The sequence below is a fragment of the Mustela erminea genome, chromosome 5, assembly GCF_009829155.1.
Source record: "Mustela erminea isolate mMusErm1 chromosome 5, mMusErm1.Pri, whole genome shotgun sequence".
Lineage (NCBI taxonomy): Eukaryota > Metazoa > Chordata > Mammalia > Carnivora > Mustelidae > Mustela > Mustela erminea.
In genome coordinates, this window is record NC_045618.1 from 20,679,180 (window position 1) to 20,698,927 (window position 19,748).

The window sequence follows — 19,748 nt, forward strand, 5'->3', positions numbered from 1 at the left end:
AAGCTGGGTTCTACTGTGAACTGCTGTCCTGAGTCTCAGCTGTAAGCACAGGTCTGAAACCACTTCTGGGTGTCTTCACTTGCAGGGCGGTCGTGAAAGCCTCCACCACCCGCTCGGGACACTGAGCGGAGTAGCCGCCCAGTGTGGAGTCCAGCCCAGTGTGGGGAAGCAAGGAGTGACAGACACCAGTTTCCTTCCCTTTCTGTCCAGGGACAGCCTCTAAGCTGAATGCAGAGGACCAGAGTAGCTTGCATCTACACGGCAGTCTTCACAGGTTGAACGGATTTTGACAAGATCGCTCTGGAGGGAGATAAGTGTGGCCTGGGAATGGCGGCTGGCTGCCTGAGAGCCCCGGGCAGCCCACACATGAGTTCTTTTACCACCGTCCACGAGCTGCTCTACAGGTCTACAAAGTCGGAAAGTTGGGTTTTGAATCTGGTTTTGAATGCCCAAGGAATGGATGGCTTACGGATAAACTAAAGCTAACTGAAGTCATCAAATATAGGTGCCAAAGAAGCAAGACAGTGGAGTTCCCTGGCAGCCCCTCCTTTCCCTTATTAAATAGGAAACATTACAATGAGAAAGCTGTTTGACAAATAAAATTGATCGAAACGGAGGTAGCTGGCCGGCTGGGCAGGCTACGTGCAATCCCAACCCGCAGCCTTAGGCTGGGGCAGGATCTGCAAACAGCCCCAGAGTGTCAGTCCCTGGGCACAGCCCCTTTGCTCCGGATGGTGCTGGGAGGGCAGAGTAACTGTCAACATGAACCCAAGTCTCTTCTTTGGTGCGTTGTCCACACCTAGATATTTGTTGAGCAGAATACTCAGCTAGGTGCTAGGGATACAACAGTGAAAGAAAAGGAGTCACCGCCCTCATGTGGTTTGCAGCACAGTGTGGGAGAGAAAAGCATCAGTAAACTAGGTCAAGGGCATAATCACAAGGTGAGAAGAGCATTTAAGGGGAGATGGACGGGGCACTGTCATGAAGAGTTAACAGTGAAGACTCTGCCTGCACAGGGAGTCAGGAAGGCCTGCGTGGCTAACATGTAAGGGACAACGCAGGGTAGCCTGAGAAAGGCTGCAGGGGGAAGAAAGGGCCAGCAACCTCGCAAGTCTGGGGCGGAGCTAGGGTGGGAGAGGTGGCTGGGGAAGAGGGAGGCTGACTTTTACTCTAAATGCAATGAGATGCAGTGAAGGGCTTTAAGCAGAAAAGAAATCATTCAATTTACATTTTTGAAACATCATTTGGTAGCAGTACGGGAAGGGACTTTAGGGGAACAGGACAGCAGGTGGGTAGTTTTCCCGGGAGAAAACTACCGGTAGAATAATGGTAGAATTGTGGTAATTGTGGTAGCATAATGCCATCGTAGACTCTGGGATGGTGGCAGTGGAGTTGGGAGAAGTGGCCAGATTCAAGACACAGCAGGAAAGTAACGGCTTACTAATTAATTCGAGACTGTTGAGGAGGGAGCAGGCAGTAAACACACACAGCCTCCGAGACTCCAGGTAGAGCCATCAGGTGTGGCGTGGAGGTGTACCCTGAGATGGCAGACAGGGAAGAAATCCGTTCTGGGGCCACAATCAAGGGTTCCACCGTGGCCATGCTGAAGACCCCCATACGATCTCTGTGGATGGAGCTACCCCGCAGGCAGCAGTGTACACAAGACTGAGACGTGTCCTGCTACAGATAGAAGAACTGACAGCGGACCGTGAACAGATGGGGCAGCTTGGAACGGGAATCTAAAGACAAAGGGTGCCATGACTGAGCACGGAGGAACTCTCCACTCTGAGGGCAGATGAAGGAGAAAAAGCCAGCAAAGGAGACTGAGAAAGAACCAAGGGTGGGAATGAAGCCAGGAAAGCAATGGTGGCATGGAGGACCTTAAAAGAAGGGCATGGGTCATTGTCACTTCTGCTGAGAGGATCCAGAGGATTGGTGGGGAGGGAGGAAGTGGCCATAAAATATGTGAACAGACACAAGTAGGTTTTAATCCCTATTTTACAGATGAAGCTCAGAATGGCGAAGTAACTTTTCCAAGATCTTGATGCTTCTTTTAGTAACAAAGTAACAAAGATTGTTGTTGTTGTTGTTCTGGGAATTTATTTTCCTGTTACTATGGACATATTAAGATACTGAACATAAAGCAACTTATGAATATTTAGCACATATTCATGAAAAAGAAACCGTATAGAAAAGCAAATCTTGAGGCCCGCCTGGGTGGCTTAGTGGGCTAAAGCCTCTGCCTTCATCTCAGGTCATGATCTCAGAACAGACACTTCTCCCATCAAGACATACAAATGGCTATCAGACACATGAAAAAATGTTCATCGTCATTAGCCCTCAGGGAGATTCAAATTAAAACCACATTGAGATATCACCTTACACCAGTTAGAATGGCCAAAATTAACAAAACAGGAAACAACATGTGTTGGAGAGGATGTGGAGAAAGGGGAACCCTCTTACACTGTTGGTGGGAATGCAAGTTGGTGCAGCCTCTTTGGAGAACAGTGTGGAGATTCCTCAAGAAATTAAAAATAGAGCTTCCCTATGACCCTGCAATTGCACTACTGGGTATTTACCCCAAAGATACAGATGTCGTGAAAAGAAGGGCCATCTGTACCCCAATGTTTATAGTAGCAATGGCCACGGTCGCCAAACTATGGAAAGAACCAAGATGCCCTTCAACGGACGAATGGATAAGGAAGATGTGGTCCATATACACTATGGAGTATTATGCCTCCATCAGAAAGGATGAATACCCAACTTTTGTAGCAACATGGACGGGACTGGAAGAGATGATGCTGAGTGAAATAAGTCAAGCAGAGAGAGTCAATTATCATATGGTTTCACTTATTTATGGAGCATAACAAATATCATGGAGGACAAGGGGTGTTAGAGAGGAGAAGGGAGTTGGGGTAAATTGGAAGGGGAGGTGAACCATGAGAGACTATGGACTCTGAAAAACAATCTGAGGTGTTTGAAGTGGCGGGGGGGTAGGAGGTCGGGGTACCAGGTGGTGGGTATTATAGAGGGCACGGATTGCATGGAGCACTGGGTATGGTGAAAAAATAATGAATACTCTTTTTCTGAAAATAAATAAATTGAAAAATTTTTTTAAAAAATAAAAAAAATAAAACCTACCTATGTGGTAGGGTAACTGGGGACTCGAGGGGCCAGGGTCACTTGGTAATGGTTTGGCAAATAAACATTTGTGAATGTGTTTACCTATTATCATTTGCGTCAACAACCACACATAATTATGGAAACCCTACAATCTGATGTCAGATACCATGTTCTGAGCACAGGAAGCAGAGGGGCCTGCTGGTTGAGCACCCTAGAAAGATTTCCCGTGATAACAAATGTTTTCTTTTTCATGAGGTCACTGAATTCAAGGAGGGAAAACCCCAAAGATGCCCACATCTCCAAAGAACATTTAAGTTGGTAGTTCGTCCATCCCCTGCCATCCCAGTACCTGGCAGACTGAAAAAGTTCAAAGACTCTCAGGAGGGACACCTGCAGATAAACCAAGAGCCAGTGTGGGAAGGTCTAAGTAAGGATTTCAGGTGGAATCTGGGCCCTGAGTTGAGGATCAAAACTAACTGCCCTGCCAGCTGTCATGGCGGCTCTTGGTTCCAGCCCCCATTTAACTTCTCCAGAAACTGACACTATCTGAAACCTTTAGTTGTTTGTTTTCTTGTTTACTACCTCCTCCCACTGAATGTAAACTCTTGAAACCCTTGGAAGTGGGAGTCTCCAGGCTTTGTCCACTGCAGCCCTATAGTGCCTATGCATGCCTCTAAGGCCTTAGATGCTAGTCAGCCGACTGAGGGAATTTATAAAATTTTAGAGACTAGGGATGACATCTAAGATCAAGTTAAGAGACAGGTGTTAACAACTCACAAGAAAAATTAAATAATACATATATGCTATGTATTTCTTCTAAAAATTGCTCTTTCTGAATCATTTTTAAATGTGATTTTATTAATATTGTATTATTTAGCTATTGGATTATTATACCTCACATGCTTTAAAAGGAAAAGTAATAATAATATGCTTCTTATAAGTTTGGGTTGATAAATCAAGAAATTTAGCCTAAGTTTCAAGATTAATGTAACCTAAGCCAATAGGTTAGGTTTTAGGTGGATAATGGGCTGCGTGAAGAGAAAACTACAAAGTCAAGGTAACGATGCATATCAGAGACCTACATGAAAATCTGGTATCTATTTTACAGAATAGTACATTAATAACTATTTAAAGGATATCTGAGTTTTGGTAATGTTTTCAAACTCTCCTACACATATTGTATTATAAAGTAGACCCATTTTTAAGAACCTATTAAACTTCATTTGGAATATACATTGATTTTAAAATAAAGCATTATAGCATAAGGAAACAATTATTTTAAAAAACGATAAATAGGGGCTTCTTTAAAAGCTGATATATATTTGTACTTAGTCCATAGAAACTCATGAAATACATACCAAACACCAATAAACAAATTTTAAGTCTTAGAAGGTTACAAAACTCATCATTCTTGACTTTAATGTGTGTCTTCATGCATAATATCATTTATAATACAAAGTTTGTTTTGTTAATTGGATTTTGAATACTTACAGCTTGAGCTTCCTCATTATCAAATGTAAGCAGCTCTAGAATGGAATCCCCTTCCAATGGACGGTCCAAGTCCCACAGTTCACCATTTACTTTGGCTACAACTGCGCTTTCAGCCAGTTCTGGACTAGTAAGAGAAAAGTCACTTGGGAGTTAACCTTATCACATTCTACAATGATTCATTAAAACAAAAGATTAGAATAATTTCCAGGGTTTTTTTCTTAAGTGAATAGAAAGTACAAATGTAAACTAATAGAATAGATTTTTTATTTCATAACGTTTATTTTAAATACAAAAGTGGTACACATCCACCGTAAAAAAAAAACAACAGCAACAACAACAACAACAAAAACAACAACAACACTTGGAAAAAAGAAAACACAAAGAACAAAATAAAAATCACATCTGAATTTACCAACCTGAAATAACTATTCCTAACATTTTAGTACATGTCTTTTTAGTTTTTTTCTATATCCACCCATCCTTCTCTCTCTCTCTCTCTCTCTCTCTCTCTCTCTCTCTCTTCACACACACCCCACACACATTTATTGTTTGAAAATTATTGACAAAACAACACCTTAAGAACTGGGAAAGCACAGAAAAGCAAAGAAGAAAAAGAAAAAAAACAACCCTCAATCCCAGCACCCAGAAATTGCTGTTAACATTTTGTTGTATGTCCTATCACAATTTTTGATAAATATATATATCAATATAAAAACCTAGTAATAGTACCATTCTGGATATATTATTTGGTAACATACTTCTTTTTTTTTTTTTAATTTCTTTTCAGCATAACAGTATGGTAACATACTTCTTAAACTCAGTAATGTCACACATTTCCCTGACAACAGACACACCTGAGAAACACACTAGTAAGACTTACTTACTGAATCCTCTGTGGCTGGGCATTTTGGGTATTTCTTTGTGGGGGGTTTTGCTTTGTTTTGTTTGGGGACAAATAATACTGCAGTGAACACTCTTGAACACACATCTTAGTTCCCAGTCATTTCCTCAGGAAAAATTCCTGAAGACTGCTGGGTCAGGAGATGTGCTTTAATGACCTCTGTTGGAATAGTCTGCCAAATGTTCCAACCGGGGGAAGGTGCAACGATACCTTTTCTCTGTCCCCTCATAATGTCAGGTACTATGAGACCATGTCCTCTTTCCAGTATGATGTTTGAACTTGCAGTTCTGTAAGGTGAGCAGTAGTACAGAGCTGTGGTTTAAGAGCACCTACTCTGGTGTCAGACCAACCTGGGTTTGAACACTGAACGGTGTACTCTCAGCCTCAGTTTTCTCATCTGTAAAATGGGGTTTAGGGGAGCTTCCTCATCCATTTATCTTAAGGATTAAATAAGGCCATACTCACAATAAAAACATCTTACTAAATGCTAGCTACTGTTATTAATGTAGTAGAATTTTATTTTCATTTTTAATGGCTGTGTATACTGCTAAGGGTTCTTCAAATCCTTTCCCTCCTTCCTGGGCAGGAGTTTGCAGCCTTCTTTGCAGCCAGATGTGGTTACGTGACTAGGTCTGGAAGCAACGGGTGCAAGTGAAGTGGCCTGTAGCACTTCCGCATCTTAGCCTTAAGACCTTGGAGAGCCCCTCTCCAACCCCTCCCCACCCTCTGCACACCACAGCGCATGCGCACTGTTGCCGAGGCCCATGCAGACAGCGCATCACGGAATGTACAGACTGATGATTCAACCAAACGGTGGGAATTCAGGTTCCAAATGACTTATGCAGAGGAGTGCTGCCCTGCCAAGCTGGCACCCCGCACCTCCAGACTACTACTGGAGAAAGGCTTTGATCCTGTTTACACCACTGAATTTTTTGTGGCCTCTGTTGCAGTGACTTAGCCTGATCTTAACTAATACAGAAGACTGAGGACCCGGAGGTGAACACCAAAACACATGGCACCGGCTTAGCAAATGGGCAGTGAGATGTGGAAAGCCAGTGCCCCTTGCCGTGGCATCATTTGATATTCGATATTTGGTAAGTATCAAATATTGATAGATATTTAATTCAATAGTTGAGAACGTGTTTGGTAAAGCCTAAGAGCAAACTTAGGGGCTCACAAGCCTGCAGCACAAAAGGAAGCAGGCATAGAAAGGCAGAATGTTGGCAAACGCTGGACAGCTACTGCAGCTTTTGCAAAATACCACCCCACCAAGCTCAGCCCAGGTGAGAAATATCCAGTTTGCAGGCGGAGATGGAAGGGACGGATGGGACTTTGCCAAGAGAGGCTCTGCCTGTGGCCTGTAATCCAAACTGATTAAGAGTCCAGAAATGTGAGGCTGTGCCAGATTGGAGAAACAGTCTTTCATCCCAAATGGCAGAGGGGACGTTCTCAAAGGCCACACGTCAAGACTGACAGTAGGGGCGAGGCCCACTGCAGGGATCAGAGTAAGGGTGCTGCCCTCCCACAGCCTGTGGTTCCATAGGACCTCAGACCATTAAACTGAGGGACAGAGGAATGGGCCAAGTCAAAGGCCAGGGAAAAAAAAGGTGAGAAGTCTCTGTGTAGAAGAATTCCTTAAGCAAGATCAGTTCACGTGGAGCTGATTTAGAAGCCAACAGCCCAGAGGCCTACTATCCTGCAAAGATCGGGACTGCCAAAGGACAAGCCCAGCTTACAAACACCTGTGACTGTGAGATCCTTTAAAGAAGCTCTGAGCCCCCAAGTGTGCACCAGCAGGAACTGGGTACAGCCTCGGGGACAAACTGTCCTGTACTTCAGATGTGGCTGAGGAGGAGGATGGACAACGAGGAACCTCCCAAAGAGCAAAATCAGGGCCTCTGGGGGACTGTGGACCAGAAAACAGAGGGTGGCCAGACAGGCTGACCCAAGCACTGCGGGCCTTCCCCATCACTGCCCCCAGAATCTGATGGCTTCTCTACACTACCTGATCCCTCAGTGCTCCTTCCTCTTTCTTCCAAATACACTTCAATTGTGGTGGCTTCCTGTGTATTCCACCACTGTATATACATGTGGGGTGGGCAGCCCTGTCTGCCAGCTTATCTGTTGCTAGAGCATAAGGGACCAGCCTCACGGGGTGCTCTGCACGTCAGTTGGAAATCCCACGCTTTCAGCTGATGGGACCTAGAGCCGTCTCGCCTGGGGAGGGACTGAGTGTGCTGGATGATGAAAAAGGGATCTCATGGATTCCTGGATGCCACAGGGGCACATTGTGGCAGACATTGTCCCCTAAACCAGGATTTCCCTCTTCCGTGGGGAGAATGCTTTAGCTGGATATGTGGCCGGCGAGCAGGGGCGACATTTCCCTTTCTCTCTTACTGCTAGGGTGGCCAGGTGACTAAAGGTGAGCTAATAGGATGTAAGAGAAAATCAAAGTGTGTCGCTGTGGGGTCTGGCCCTCAAAGCATCATTGGTCCTCAGCTGTCTTCCCCCTGCCTGCAAGTGAGTCCCTGAGTCCATGAACTCAGCTTCCAGACAAGCCGGAAGAGGATGGAAGATCAACAAGATAGAAGGAACCCAGGTCCATAAACGACTGCACAGACCAGAGATGTCCACCAGCCTGGACTGGTCATCTCTGGACTGTCATATGGGAACATGTGATGTCTACCTTTTTAAGCAATGGTCTTTGGGTGGGGGTCTCTTGAAACAGCAGTTTAGCCTAACTCAATGGTTCTCAAACTTGGACTTGCTTCAGAAACTCATGGAGGGGCTCACAAACACAGAGACTAATTAATTCAAGAGGCGTGGAGCAGGGCCCAAGACTTTGCTCTTCTGAGTTCCCAGGTAATGTTCATGCTATTGGTTTGGGGACCACATTCTGTGAACAATTCTTTCATGAACTACTATGAAATATCCTTTGCCTCCTTTTTTACTCTTTTCCTTCTCTTTTTTTAAAAGATCTTATTTATTTGAAAGGGAGGGAGCACACAGACAAGCAGGGGGAAGCAGGAGAGGGAGAAGCAGGCTCCCCACTGAGCAGGGAGCCCCACATGCGGCTCAAACCCAGGACCCCGGGATCATGACCTGAGCCAAAGGTAGACACTTAAACAGACTGAGCCACCCAGGCGGCCCTCTACAAGGGTATTTCCTTAGGATAAATGGCTATGTATAGAATTACTAGGTCCAAGAGTTAGGGTCTGTATGTTTTTATGGCTTTAAAAGTTTGAAAGAGGGACGCCTGGGTGGCTCAGTTGGTTGAGCGGCTGCCTGTCTCAGGGTCCTGGGATCAAGTCCCACATCGGGCTCCTTGCTCGGCGGGGAGCCTGCTTCTCCCTCTGCCTCTGCCTACAGTTCCGCCTGCCTGTGCTCGTGCTCTCTCTCTCTCCCTCTAACAAATAAATAAATAAAAATCTTAAAAAAAAAAAAAAAAGTTTGAAAGAGACTTATCTACCCTCCAGAAGTGCCATTTCCCCAAGACTGTATCAATAGTAACTGCTATTCATAAACCTTGGACAAATCGAGAACACATAATAATTTTCATTTACACTTCTAAGATAATCTGTCTCTCTGTTGAAGCTTTCATCTTTTTTCTATTAATCTGAAACACACTTAGAGAGCAATCATTTGGTTTATAGGGTACAATTTTTTTCACATCTGTCACTTCCCATTTTATATGTCATTTTTACACATAGCCATTTTTCTTCCGAGTTTTGTTTTGTGTGCCTTTTGAATTTGTCCTTCTTTTTCCTTAATGATTTCCACATTATCTGTTATGCTCAGACTCCCCCAGAGCAGGAATAATCACCTATGCAGTCAACTCTCAGCTACCCAAGGAAAGAGGCAGTATAATTTAATAAAGCTATTAATTTCTCATTTATTTTATACCTAGCCACCTCACTGAACCCTTACTTATTCAGATAGTTTTCCATGTAATACTTTTCCTCTAATTTACTCTTTTTTTTTTAAAGTAGGAGCCCAACATAGAACCCCATTCACAATCCTGAGATTACCACCTGATCTGAGATCAAGAACCCAATGAATTGTGTCACCCAGATGCCCCTCTCTAATTCATTTTAGAGCTCTGCCCTTTTTTCTAACTGCCTGAGTTGAATTCTTAGTCTGCTTCCTTTTCTTCTTTCTTCTTAGAAAAGCCTTTGACACTACAAATCTGTTTTTGATCACTATCCCAGCTCTATTCCACAGATTTTTGATATATATTCTCATGGAAGTATTTTCTAAAAATTCTGTGATTTTTATTTCCTTTTACCTGAGTTATTTTGAAGAGGTTTTTTTTTTTAATTTTCAAGTTTTATTTTGTTTTGTCTTGTTATCATTTAATGTTTACTGAGTTCCTAATGGATATCATTTTACCTACAGAATAGGGGAATTGTGTATTTCCACATATAATTAAGGTTCTGAGGAGCCAAAAACAAGACCACCAGTGCCAAGAGATCTCTGTCTGTAGATCAGAGATTGATGAGCAGCCAATAAGTCCACTGCACAGTGGTGGTAAACCCTAATGTTTACCCACGTGATCTGTCCAGAACCTGTCCAAGGACAGGTTAAAGCTTACAACTCCTGAGTGTCTATAATTTTGTATTTCTGATCTGATGCTACATTATTTAACTCATAAGGTACATGACAAATAGTCATTGTGGATTACACTGTTTGTGTCTTTTTACAATAAGCCTCCATATCCCATTGGATGATTTCAGCCCTGAATTCTGGTATCTCATAGTAATATTATGATCGCTGCTTTCTTCTTACCAGGTTTTGCCTGATATACCAGCTTTGCTCATCTTTTGGTTTTGGCTAACTTTAATTTTTAGACACTCCTGCAACTCCTCTGTCATGAAACTTGATTGTGGGGTTTGTAGGCTGGTACCCTGTGGAAATGCAGATAATTAAGGGCACAATGAAGAACCCATCCTATAATCAAATAACTTTGTTTCCCAAGTTCAAACAGGTTTCTTTCGTGCAGAACTTCTCAGTCTCTAATATGCCAACATGCAAACTGACTTGCCATGAAGAAACATAAACTTATTTTTGCCTCAAACCCCATTTTTCCCCAGCACACCTATTCATCTCTCCTGGAAAACATGGGAACAGGTTGGGCGAGGCCGTTAGAGTGCATATATATATATATATATGTATTTTCCATTCCATCATATATATATATAACACAATATATATATTGTGATACACAATACATATATTGTGAAATAATACATATTTCAATAGTTGAAAAAACTTGATTTTTAAATAGTACAAGTTTATTCACATGGCAGTCTTGAGCTATACTTCCACAGAATTATATTTAATGCTGGGAATTAATATTGGTCAAAATAATGTAAATTCACTAATGTATCTAATTTCTGGGAAAGTCAAAGTACTTATTCCAGGGTTGATAATAGCTCTAACACATACACCTTCAATCTATAATAAGTTGTTTTGTTTCTAGAAGCACTTTAGTTTTCAGAGTATTTTTCATATGCAGGATTTTACTTAACTTTTACAACCTCATTAGGTAAACTTGAAAAGCATTATTATTCCACAGAGATAAAAGGAAACAGGCTTGGAAACCTTCAGGGATCTGCCCAACGTGGTCCGAAGACTTGGAGTCAAGTCCAGGAAAGATCAGTAAAATCTCATGGAAATATCTTGATGATGAACCAAGTCAATGTAACGTGACCTGTCAAGATTATACATTTTTCTCTACTATATATTTTTCCCAGAACCTTAAAATATGGGGACACCTGGGTGACTCAGTCACCTGCTTTTGGCTCAGGTCATGATCCCAGGGTCCTGGGATTGAGTCCCACATCAGGCTCCTTGCTCAGCAGGGAGCCTGCTTTTACCCCTGCCAGTTCTGCCTGTCACTCCCCCTGCTTGCTCTCACTCTCTCTCTTTCTGACAAATAAATAAAATCTTAAAAAAAAAAAAGAACTTTAAAATATGGACATTTTAAAGAGGAAGAAATTTTATCCTGGTATTCAATTACTTATTTAAATGCCCTCTTCCAAAGCCAGATGGGAAAAATTAATGACATTTAACTTATTCATGTAATAAAAAATATTTTCATGGTCCCTGAGGATCACACTGTCACCAAGCTCTGGCACAATACTGCATCATGACTATCTTCAAACTATGGTTTACCTAATTTCAGCAGCCACTTGATAAGGTGTCGTTTTCCAGACTTCCCCTTTCACTGTTTTCCCATCAGCCACTCTCACTGTGATCACGTTGTTTGTATTCCCCTTTTTGTCAGTAACGGCAAATGGAAGCTGACGGTCTTTCTTCAATATTTCAAACAGCTTCAATCTTTCCTTCACAAAATCTGGCTGATTTGTCACCTGAAAGTCATTAGAATACAAGGTTAACATACGCAGCCCACTTTCTTCTACCGCTTCAACCTGCAGTAAGGCTCACCCCATTCTCTGCCCACCCCAGGTCTTTTTTAACTCTCCTCCCATTCACTTTCCACCTCCTTATGTCTCGGGGTCCAGCTCAATGCCTCCCTCTTCTAACTACCATATCTCCCTCTACCGTAGGTTCAACGCCTGTGTATGCACAGTTCCACAATTCACCACCTACTCATATGCCACCCCACTTGGTTCTCAGTTGTCTTTCCTGTTTGTCTGATCTCAACCAGTCCGATCCCCCTGAGGCCAGGTTTTCCTCCTTTGCTCCTGTCAACTGTTTATGCTCAAGACCTACTCTGGTTTGTTTTCATGATTTATACGGTGGCTAATTTCCTTAACACAAAAGAAAAACTCTGCTGTCTCAGCTTAAATAGACGAAGAAGCACTTCCTCTTGGTTCTTTGTGGCTGGCTCAGCTCAAAGTTAAGACATCAGGTAGCTAAGGTTTGCAAGGTTTTGAATATACTACTAGTGTCGTAATTTAATTAGTTATTATGTTTTAATTAAAAATCAGGCAATTAACTGTACCAGAATATTTAAATGCCATGGAGTATTTCACGTTATTTCCGTAGCAACAACTCAACTCGCTCTCAGGCCTGCTTTCCTCCTTCATTTTAGCATTCTTTTCTTGGGTTTGACTGGAAGGAGGCTGAGAAATAAAGGTAAGTTATAAATAACTCATACCAATGTGGAGAAAAAGGAACACACTGGAAACAGGAGAGGGACATGCCAGCAGTCAGCTGGTGTCCCACGTTGGACGCTGGGCTTCCCTGACCCACCACCTAAAACTCTAGATGGGCAAGTCATTTGCTGGGGTTCCATCCTTCCTGTCTGTGCATTTTCACACACTCTTGTTTAGTATATTCAACATATTTTGCTCTCTGAAGTTTTTTCCCCCTAAACTTCAAACACAATGTCGCTGGAAAATGCTTGTGTAGCTGCTGCCACACTTTAAATGCACTATTTTAGGAAGATGTTGCACTACAGTACCCTTGGTAAAGAACTCAAGAACATCCCGCAGTCTGAGAAAGCTTTTAGAACTTCAGAAGATGTATTATGTTACCCGACAATAATTTGTCCTTCAATGGACCAAAATATTAAAACACTCTATTAAATAGTAAAGCTAAATACACATCTCTCAACAAGTGAACAAAAACAAAAACAAAAACCACCTGTCGTAAATAGCTCAGAACCAGCCATTCATTAGACGGAATGGATGAGCATTTACGTAGCTGTTGGTCTTCATGCTAAGGAAAGAACAGTGAGTTTTAAATACTCCAGCATCTTTTTCAAAGAGAGGAAAATGCTATTTCTGCTACCGAGAAAATGCGTGGCAATTTACTGGAAAAGCTGAGAAATGACACCATTAAGTCAGTCCGGCGACTGCTGAAAATACAGGGCTCCAAACGGTGTCCAGGCCCTTCACCGGTTCCCTGGGCTGTAGCAGGTGCACAGCGCATCGCTCCGTGAGGCTCGGGCCCTGCAGCGCGCCGCGGCCGCACCCGTCCTTCCGCCGGGATCACCGGCACCCACGCACCGTCGCACCGGCCGCGCCACCCGCCCCGGGCTCTAGGCGGCACCCGCCCGCGTTCCCCGCAGTGACCCCGTCGCCCCGTTACCTGCGCGCCCGCCGCTGCGCGCGTGGCCTCCTGCGCCGCCGCCGCCGGAGCCGCGCTCTCCAGCTTAGCCTGCCGCCTCAGCTCCTCGGCGAGGCACAGTCGCAGGCGGTAGAGGTGGTGGCGCAGGTCGCGGTTCTCGGCCCGGAGCTGCGCCACCTCCCGTGTCAGGCACGGCCCCTCCGCCTGGCCGCGGTCGGGCGCGTTCAGCTGCTCGTCCCTTAGGCGCTGGACCTCCGCCCATAGCCAGCGGATGTCCTCCTCCTGCCGCTCCAGGCGTGAAGCCACGGCCTCGGCCGCCATGTCCACCGGCTCCCCAAGCCACCGACGCCGCTCAGCGGGCAGTCGCCGGGGTGAATGCAGTAGCCACCGCAAGGAGCGGGAGGTAGCGGCCCGGCTACAGAAAACAGCGGGGAGGCGGGGCGTCACGGAGAGGCGGGGCGACGAGGAGAAGAGGGGCGGGGCGGGGACTATAGGAGACGCGGGGAGGCGGAGTTACGGAGGGCGGGGCTCTCGGCAGACTGGACCCATAGAAGCCGCGGGGAGGCGGAGCGAGGAGGAGAGGCGGGGCAATAGAGAGGGGCAGAGCCGGGCACACAGCGGGGCAGGGACTATAGGAGCCTCGGGGAGGCGGGGCGATGGGGAGGCGGGGCGACGGGAAAAGGAGGGGCGGGGATCACTGCTGGGCGGGGACTATAGGAGCCCCGGGAAGGCCGCCTGACGGGCAGAGGTGGGGCGGGGCACTGCTGGGCTAGGGTTATAGGAGCCGCCAGGGGGCGGGGCGAGGGGTGGGGGTGAGTGCGGGGCTGGGGCTGAGGCTGGGCTCGCTGCTGCGGTGAAGTGTTTGGGGTGGACAGGGCGCGGTGGTCACGCGGAGTGGTCAGGGGACGTGGAGAGTGGCGTGGGGACTGAAAAGGCTGACCGCACCTTCGGGGCTAGCCATGAATATCACCATGAGTTGGTTGAAACGCAAATTGTCCAAAATCTTGGGAAGATTTCCTAGCGTGGCTCTTTTTCTGGCCGTCACCATCCTTTCAACTTGCGACTAGGTTTTGAAAAGTGACTGTTGAGAGTCCACCATCTTTGGCTTTCAGGCCGAAGCTGACCAAGTGCAGCGGCCGCCGGGCCAGGCAGGGGGCACGGAAGACCTCTAAGGAAGTTTAAAGCTCAGGGGCAATTGATAGCTCCTCGCTACAGGTTAGGGCAAACGCCCCCGACATTCCTGTATACCACGTAACTGTGAACATGAACCTTCCTGTAAGAGGAACACAAATTGATTTTTATTAACATTCTTGGGGCTTAGAATGTGGCAAACATTGTTTTAAGCTCTTGATAATTACTAACTCCTCTAGTACTTAGAGCAAAAAATACTATTATTATGTCCAGTAAATTGATGGATAAACTGAATCACAGAGCGGCTAAGTGTCTGGGATTTTTTAAAGATTTTATTTATTTATTTATCTGACAGATAATTTTATTTATTTGTAATATATATTTATTTACATATGTATATTTATAATATTTATTCATTTATTTGTTTTTTTTATTGTTTTATTTATTTATTTATCTGACAGAGAGAGAGTGAGAGAGGGAGCCAAGCAGGGAGAATGGGAGAGGGAGAAGCAGACTTCTTAATGAAGGCCTGATCCCAGGACTCTGGGATCATGACCTGAGCTGAGGGCAGACGCTTAACAACTGAGCCACCCAGGCACCCAGAGAGGCTGTGATTTAACCAAGGTCACACAAACACTGCACGACAGAGCTGAGATTCAAACTCAGATAATCTGATGTCAGTGTCTATGTACTTAACACTATGGTGCCTTTCAACATTGGTAAGATTTAATTGAACACATCATATGATTAAATAGAGGTAATAAAGGCCATCAGAATTCCAAAATGGGAGAACTTAGTTGGACTGATGAGATTAACACAGAGAGCAATTGCTCTGGAAAATAAAGGTTGGCAGTTATTAGAAAGGTGGAGAGGCGAATGAATGCCACTCTGGGAGCAGATCTGCATTCCAAGGGCTAAAGGGGGCAACTAATTGGGGTAAGCTAACTGGAACCACAGACAGCTCCCAGAGGGAAGTTCTGTAATGTATGGCACTGAAACCATGCTTTTTCTTCCCTTCCCTGGTAAGCTTCTGGACAGAGTAACACAGACTCACTGTCTGCACCCTCTTCCCAGTCACTTCTCAACCTGCTGCCATCTGGTTCCCACTCCTCCCATTCCTCCATGACTCATGTATGATCAAGTGCTATCCTCCTGCTTAGGGCCCCCCTCAACAGTTTTCTCAACCTCCTTTGTAATTTGTCTCTCTTCAGCCTCTACCTCCAATCCTGAAATGACCAGTGGTCTGTTGTCTGTTGCTAAATATTTGTTTGCATTTTCTAGAGTTTTCTATAAATGGAATCATAAACTATGTACTGGGGTTTTTTGGCTCCTTCATTCAGCATAATTCTGAGATCTATCCATGTCTGTGGGTATGTCTGTTGCTCATCCCCTCACTCACCTCTGGTAATATTCCATTATATGGCTACACCACAATTTGTTTATCCATTTGTGTGTTGTTAGACATTTGGGTTGTTTCCAGGTTTGGGCTAGGATCTATCTGATAGTGAGCTCATCAGGTTACTGTGGTTATTTCCCCAGTTTCGGAAAACAGGGTTTGAATAGACATACTCAGCAACCGGCAGACTGTCCACAGTAGCTCCCCAACCCATGGACTTAAAGCTAGTCTGGTAGAAAAGACCAAGTGGAACCACTAGAACTTTCTCAATAGTAAACCAAAAGCAATCCCATAGTCCTGGAGGAATTGCAGAGATTACTGTCACCCTCAGTGACCCGAACGATGCAGCACGGTGATTCTCACCACACCTCCATTTGCCTCCCTTATTTGGACTTTGGGGAAGGCAAATGGATGAAGATTTATAGTGGATTGTCATTAATTTAATTAGATGGTGACTCTAGTAGCAGCTTCTCTTCCAGATATGCTTTCATTGGTGGAGTAAATCAGCATAATCTCTGGTACCTTACATGCAGCTATTGATCTGGCTAATGCTTTTACTTTATACCTATTAGTTAAAGGCCATCAAAAGCAGTTTTCATTCAGTTGGCAAGACAAGCAATACATTCGTCATTTCAACCTAGGACTCTCTAGCTTTACGTCATAATATAGTCCTCAAGGACTTTGATGGCTGCTCTATCTCAAAGATATCGCACCAATGTTCTATCATGAATAATATGCTGCTGATTCTACTTGATGAGGATACCATATGAAGTGGCAAACACAGTTGACCCCTAAACAATACAAGGGTTAGGGACATCACCGCCCTGTGCAATGAAAAATCTGCATATAACTTTTGACTCCCCAAAAACTTAACTATGAATAACAAAAGACTTGAGGTCGACCAGAAGCCTTACCAATAATATAAAGCCAATTAACACATACACTGTATGTTATATGTATTATGTGCTATATTCTTACTAATCAGTAAACTAGGAAAAAAATGTTATTAAGAAAATAATAGGGAAGGAAAAATACACTTTCAGTACTCTACTGTATTTATTAAGAAAAAAAAATATGTAGGTAAGTGGACCCATGCATTTCAAGCCTGTTGTTCAAGGGTCAACTATACGATAGTCACCTTGAGAAGGCATGTGAAAGACATAGGGAGGGAAATAAATCCCAAAATTAAAAATTGCAGGAGACTGCCATTCAGTGAAATTCTTGGGGGCCCAGTAGGTCAAGGCATCTAGGGATGTCATTTCTAGGGTGAAGGAAAAGTTGCTGAATCTTGACTAGTCTCACTAAGAGACACAATGCCTAGGGACCTCTTTGGATTTTAGAGAAAATGTATACCTCCTTTGAGCACATATGTTACTCTGACCCAATTACTGTGTAGCTCAAAAGATTATAGTTTTGAGAAGGAGCAAGTGCAGAAGGTTCTAAATAGGTCAAGCTGCTATGCTAGTTACATTTACCACAATGACTCAACAGATTTGGTAGTGTTGGAAGTTGTCCATTATGGGTAAGAGTAGTATGCGTAACCTCTGACAGAACTTATAAAGGAATCACAGCGTAGTCTTTTGGACTGGGGGAAAAACACATGTCGTTCTTTATTTCTGAGAAGCAGCTTCTGGTTTGCTCCTGGACCACAGTGGAAACTGATCTCTTGATCATGGGCCATCAAGTTACCAACCTACCTAAACTGTCCATTATGAGCTGGGCGTTGTCTGACCCACCAAGCCCTAAGTTTAGGTATGTATATTAGCACTCCAGGATCAAGTAAAGAGGTACACATAGGGTCAGGCTTAAACAGAGTCTAAAGGCACAAGTTAGTTACACAGTCACCCGTATGACCACAGCTCCAATGGCCTCATGGGAAATTCTGAAGCACCAGTTCACTGAGGAAGAAAAAAAATCTGAGCCCGGTTTATAAATGTCTCTGCACTCTTGGGGACTAGAAGCTCTACAAGTTGACTCCTGAGAAATTTCATTCCTGCCTTAACTTCTGATATGACAAAATATTCTAGACTCATCTGCGCATATGGGATCTGTCACTTCTCCAAGGTGCCATGCCTAACTGATATTTAGTTTGCAAAATCTGGGTACTGGCAATGATTCTTATTTCTAGGACTTGTCTGTATTCAGCGCTGCAGATAAATATGATGCACAGCTAAATTTGAATTTCAGATAAGTAATTGGGAGTGTAAGTATGCCCTATGCAATATTTGGAACATATGAATACTAAAAAAACAAACAAATTCAATGAGATAAAAACACTTTATAATGTAAAAAATGTTACATTCTGCAAGGACAATATAGCAATTAAAAATATATGTGAGGCAAACTACAGAGCACTCACCTATATAAAATATAAACTTCAGGAAATATAAGGAGAAAGAGATCAAACACACTAATGGAAAATTTTACACATTATTCTATTCAAGACAGGTCAAGTAAACACACAGAAATGTAAGAATGTAAAAGACTCCCAAAATATAATAAAAAGGTTAATGTATATATCAAAAACTACTTAAGCACACACACATTCTTCCCAAAGATTAATCATATACCAAGAGCCAAAGAAAACCTTGGTAGCTTCAATAAACTAGAAATATACAGGGAACACTTTTGGATCCCAGTACAATGGAATTGGAAATTAGAAAAAAACCAACTTTTTAAAAAGCCCTTCCACATGGAAATGAAATGACCTCTATTAAACAACTCTTTAATAAAAGAAGAAAAACAAAGAAATCACAGAATTTCTTTAAAATAATGATAACGAAAATACTCACACATAAGAAGCTGTGGGATACATTTACAGTAGTGATGAAAGAAAAATTCATAACCCTAATACCTATGTCAGTAAAAACAAAAGAATGAAGGGGCACATGGGCAGCACAGTGGGTTAAGCCACTGACTGATTCAGATTATGGTCTCAGGGTCCTGAGATTGAACCCAAGTCAGTCTCTACGCACTTAGCATCAAGTCTGTTGAAGACTCCTTCACCCTCTCCCTTTGGCCCTCCCACTGCGTGTTCTCTTTCTCTCTCTCTCTCAAATAAATAAATAAATCTTTTTAAAAAGTGAAAAGAAATAAATTAAATTCTCAATTCAAAACCTAAAAAAAAAAACAAAAACAAAAACAAAATAAAGGAGGGCAGTAAGCACAGGAAATAATAAGGAAAAAGAAGAAATTCATGAGCTAGAACAGAAAGCCTTTCAATCAGATTAGTAAACCAAGATCCCAAACCCTGAGAAATAAAATAGAAAAGCACTGATTTCCACAGTCAAAGAAAAAAAGGAAAAAGGCATAAATATGCAAGATAAGAAAGGATACAGAGAAAATAACATACATATAATAAATTATAAGATACATAAGATGTTTAATAAGAATTGATACATAAGAAATTTAATAAATTATAAGGCACTACTTTCTATACCTCTACAAATAAACTTGAAAAACAAAAGGAAACAGATAATTTTTTAAGCAAATAAAGTTTACCCCAGAAGAAACAGAAACCTTAGACCTACCAGTTTCCATAGAATAAGTAGTTTTATCAAAGAACTACCCCACAAGAAGCATCAGGTCCAGATGATTTTCAGGGGATTTCAACCATACCATTAAAGATCATAGAGTCTTGGTGCTAATAAATTGTCACAGAGCATGGAA

The 19,748-nt window shown here is 43.2% G+C and overlaps 1 protein-coding gene across 2 annotated transcripts in view; it reads right to left on the reverse strand.

The window, feature by feature from the left end:
• TARS3 (threonyl-tRNA synthetase 3) overlaps positions 1 to 14,016 on the reverse strand; it is a 59,432-nt gene extending 45,416 nt beyond the window's left edge. For both annotated transcript variants that reach the window (XR_004285617.1, XM_032342226.1), the window contains exons 1-3: positions 13,574 to 14,016; positions 11,690 to 11,886; positions 4,615 to 4,738 (exon numbers count right to left, since the gene is read on the reverse strand). Coding sequence is in view for 1 of the 2 variants with exons in the window: in XM_032342226.1 (XP_032198117.1) it covers positions 4,615 to 4,738; positions 11,690 to 11,886; positions 13,574 to 13,873 (621 nt within the window). In the remaining variant the exon portion in view is untranslated. The remainder of the gene's footprint in view (positions 1 to 4,614; positions 4,739 to 11,689; positions 11,887 to 13,573) is intronic.
• Positions 14,017 to 19,748: the final 5,732 nt, after the last annotated feature.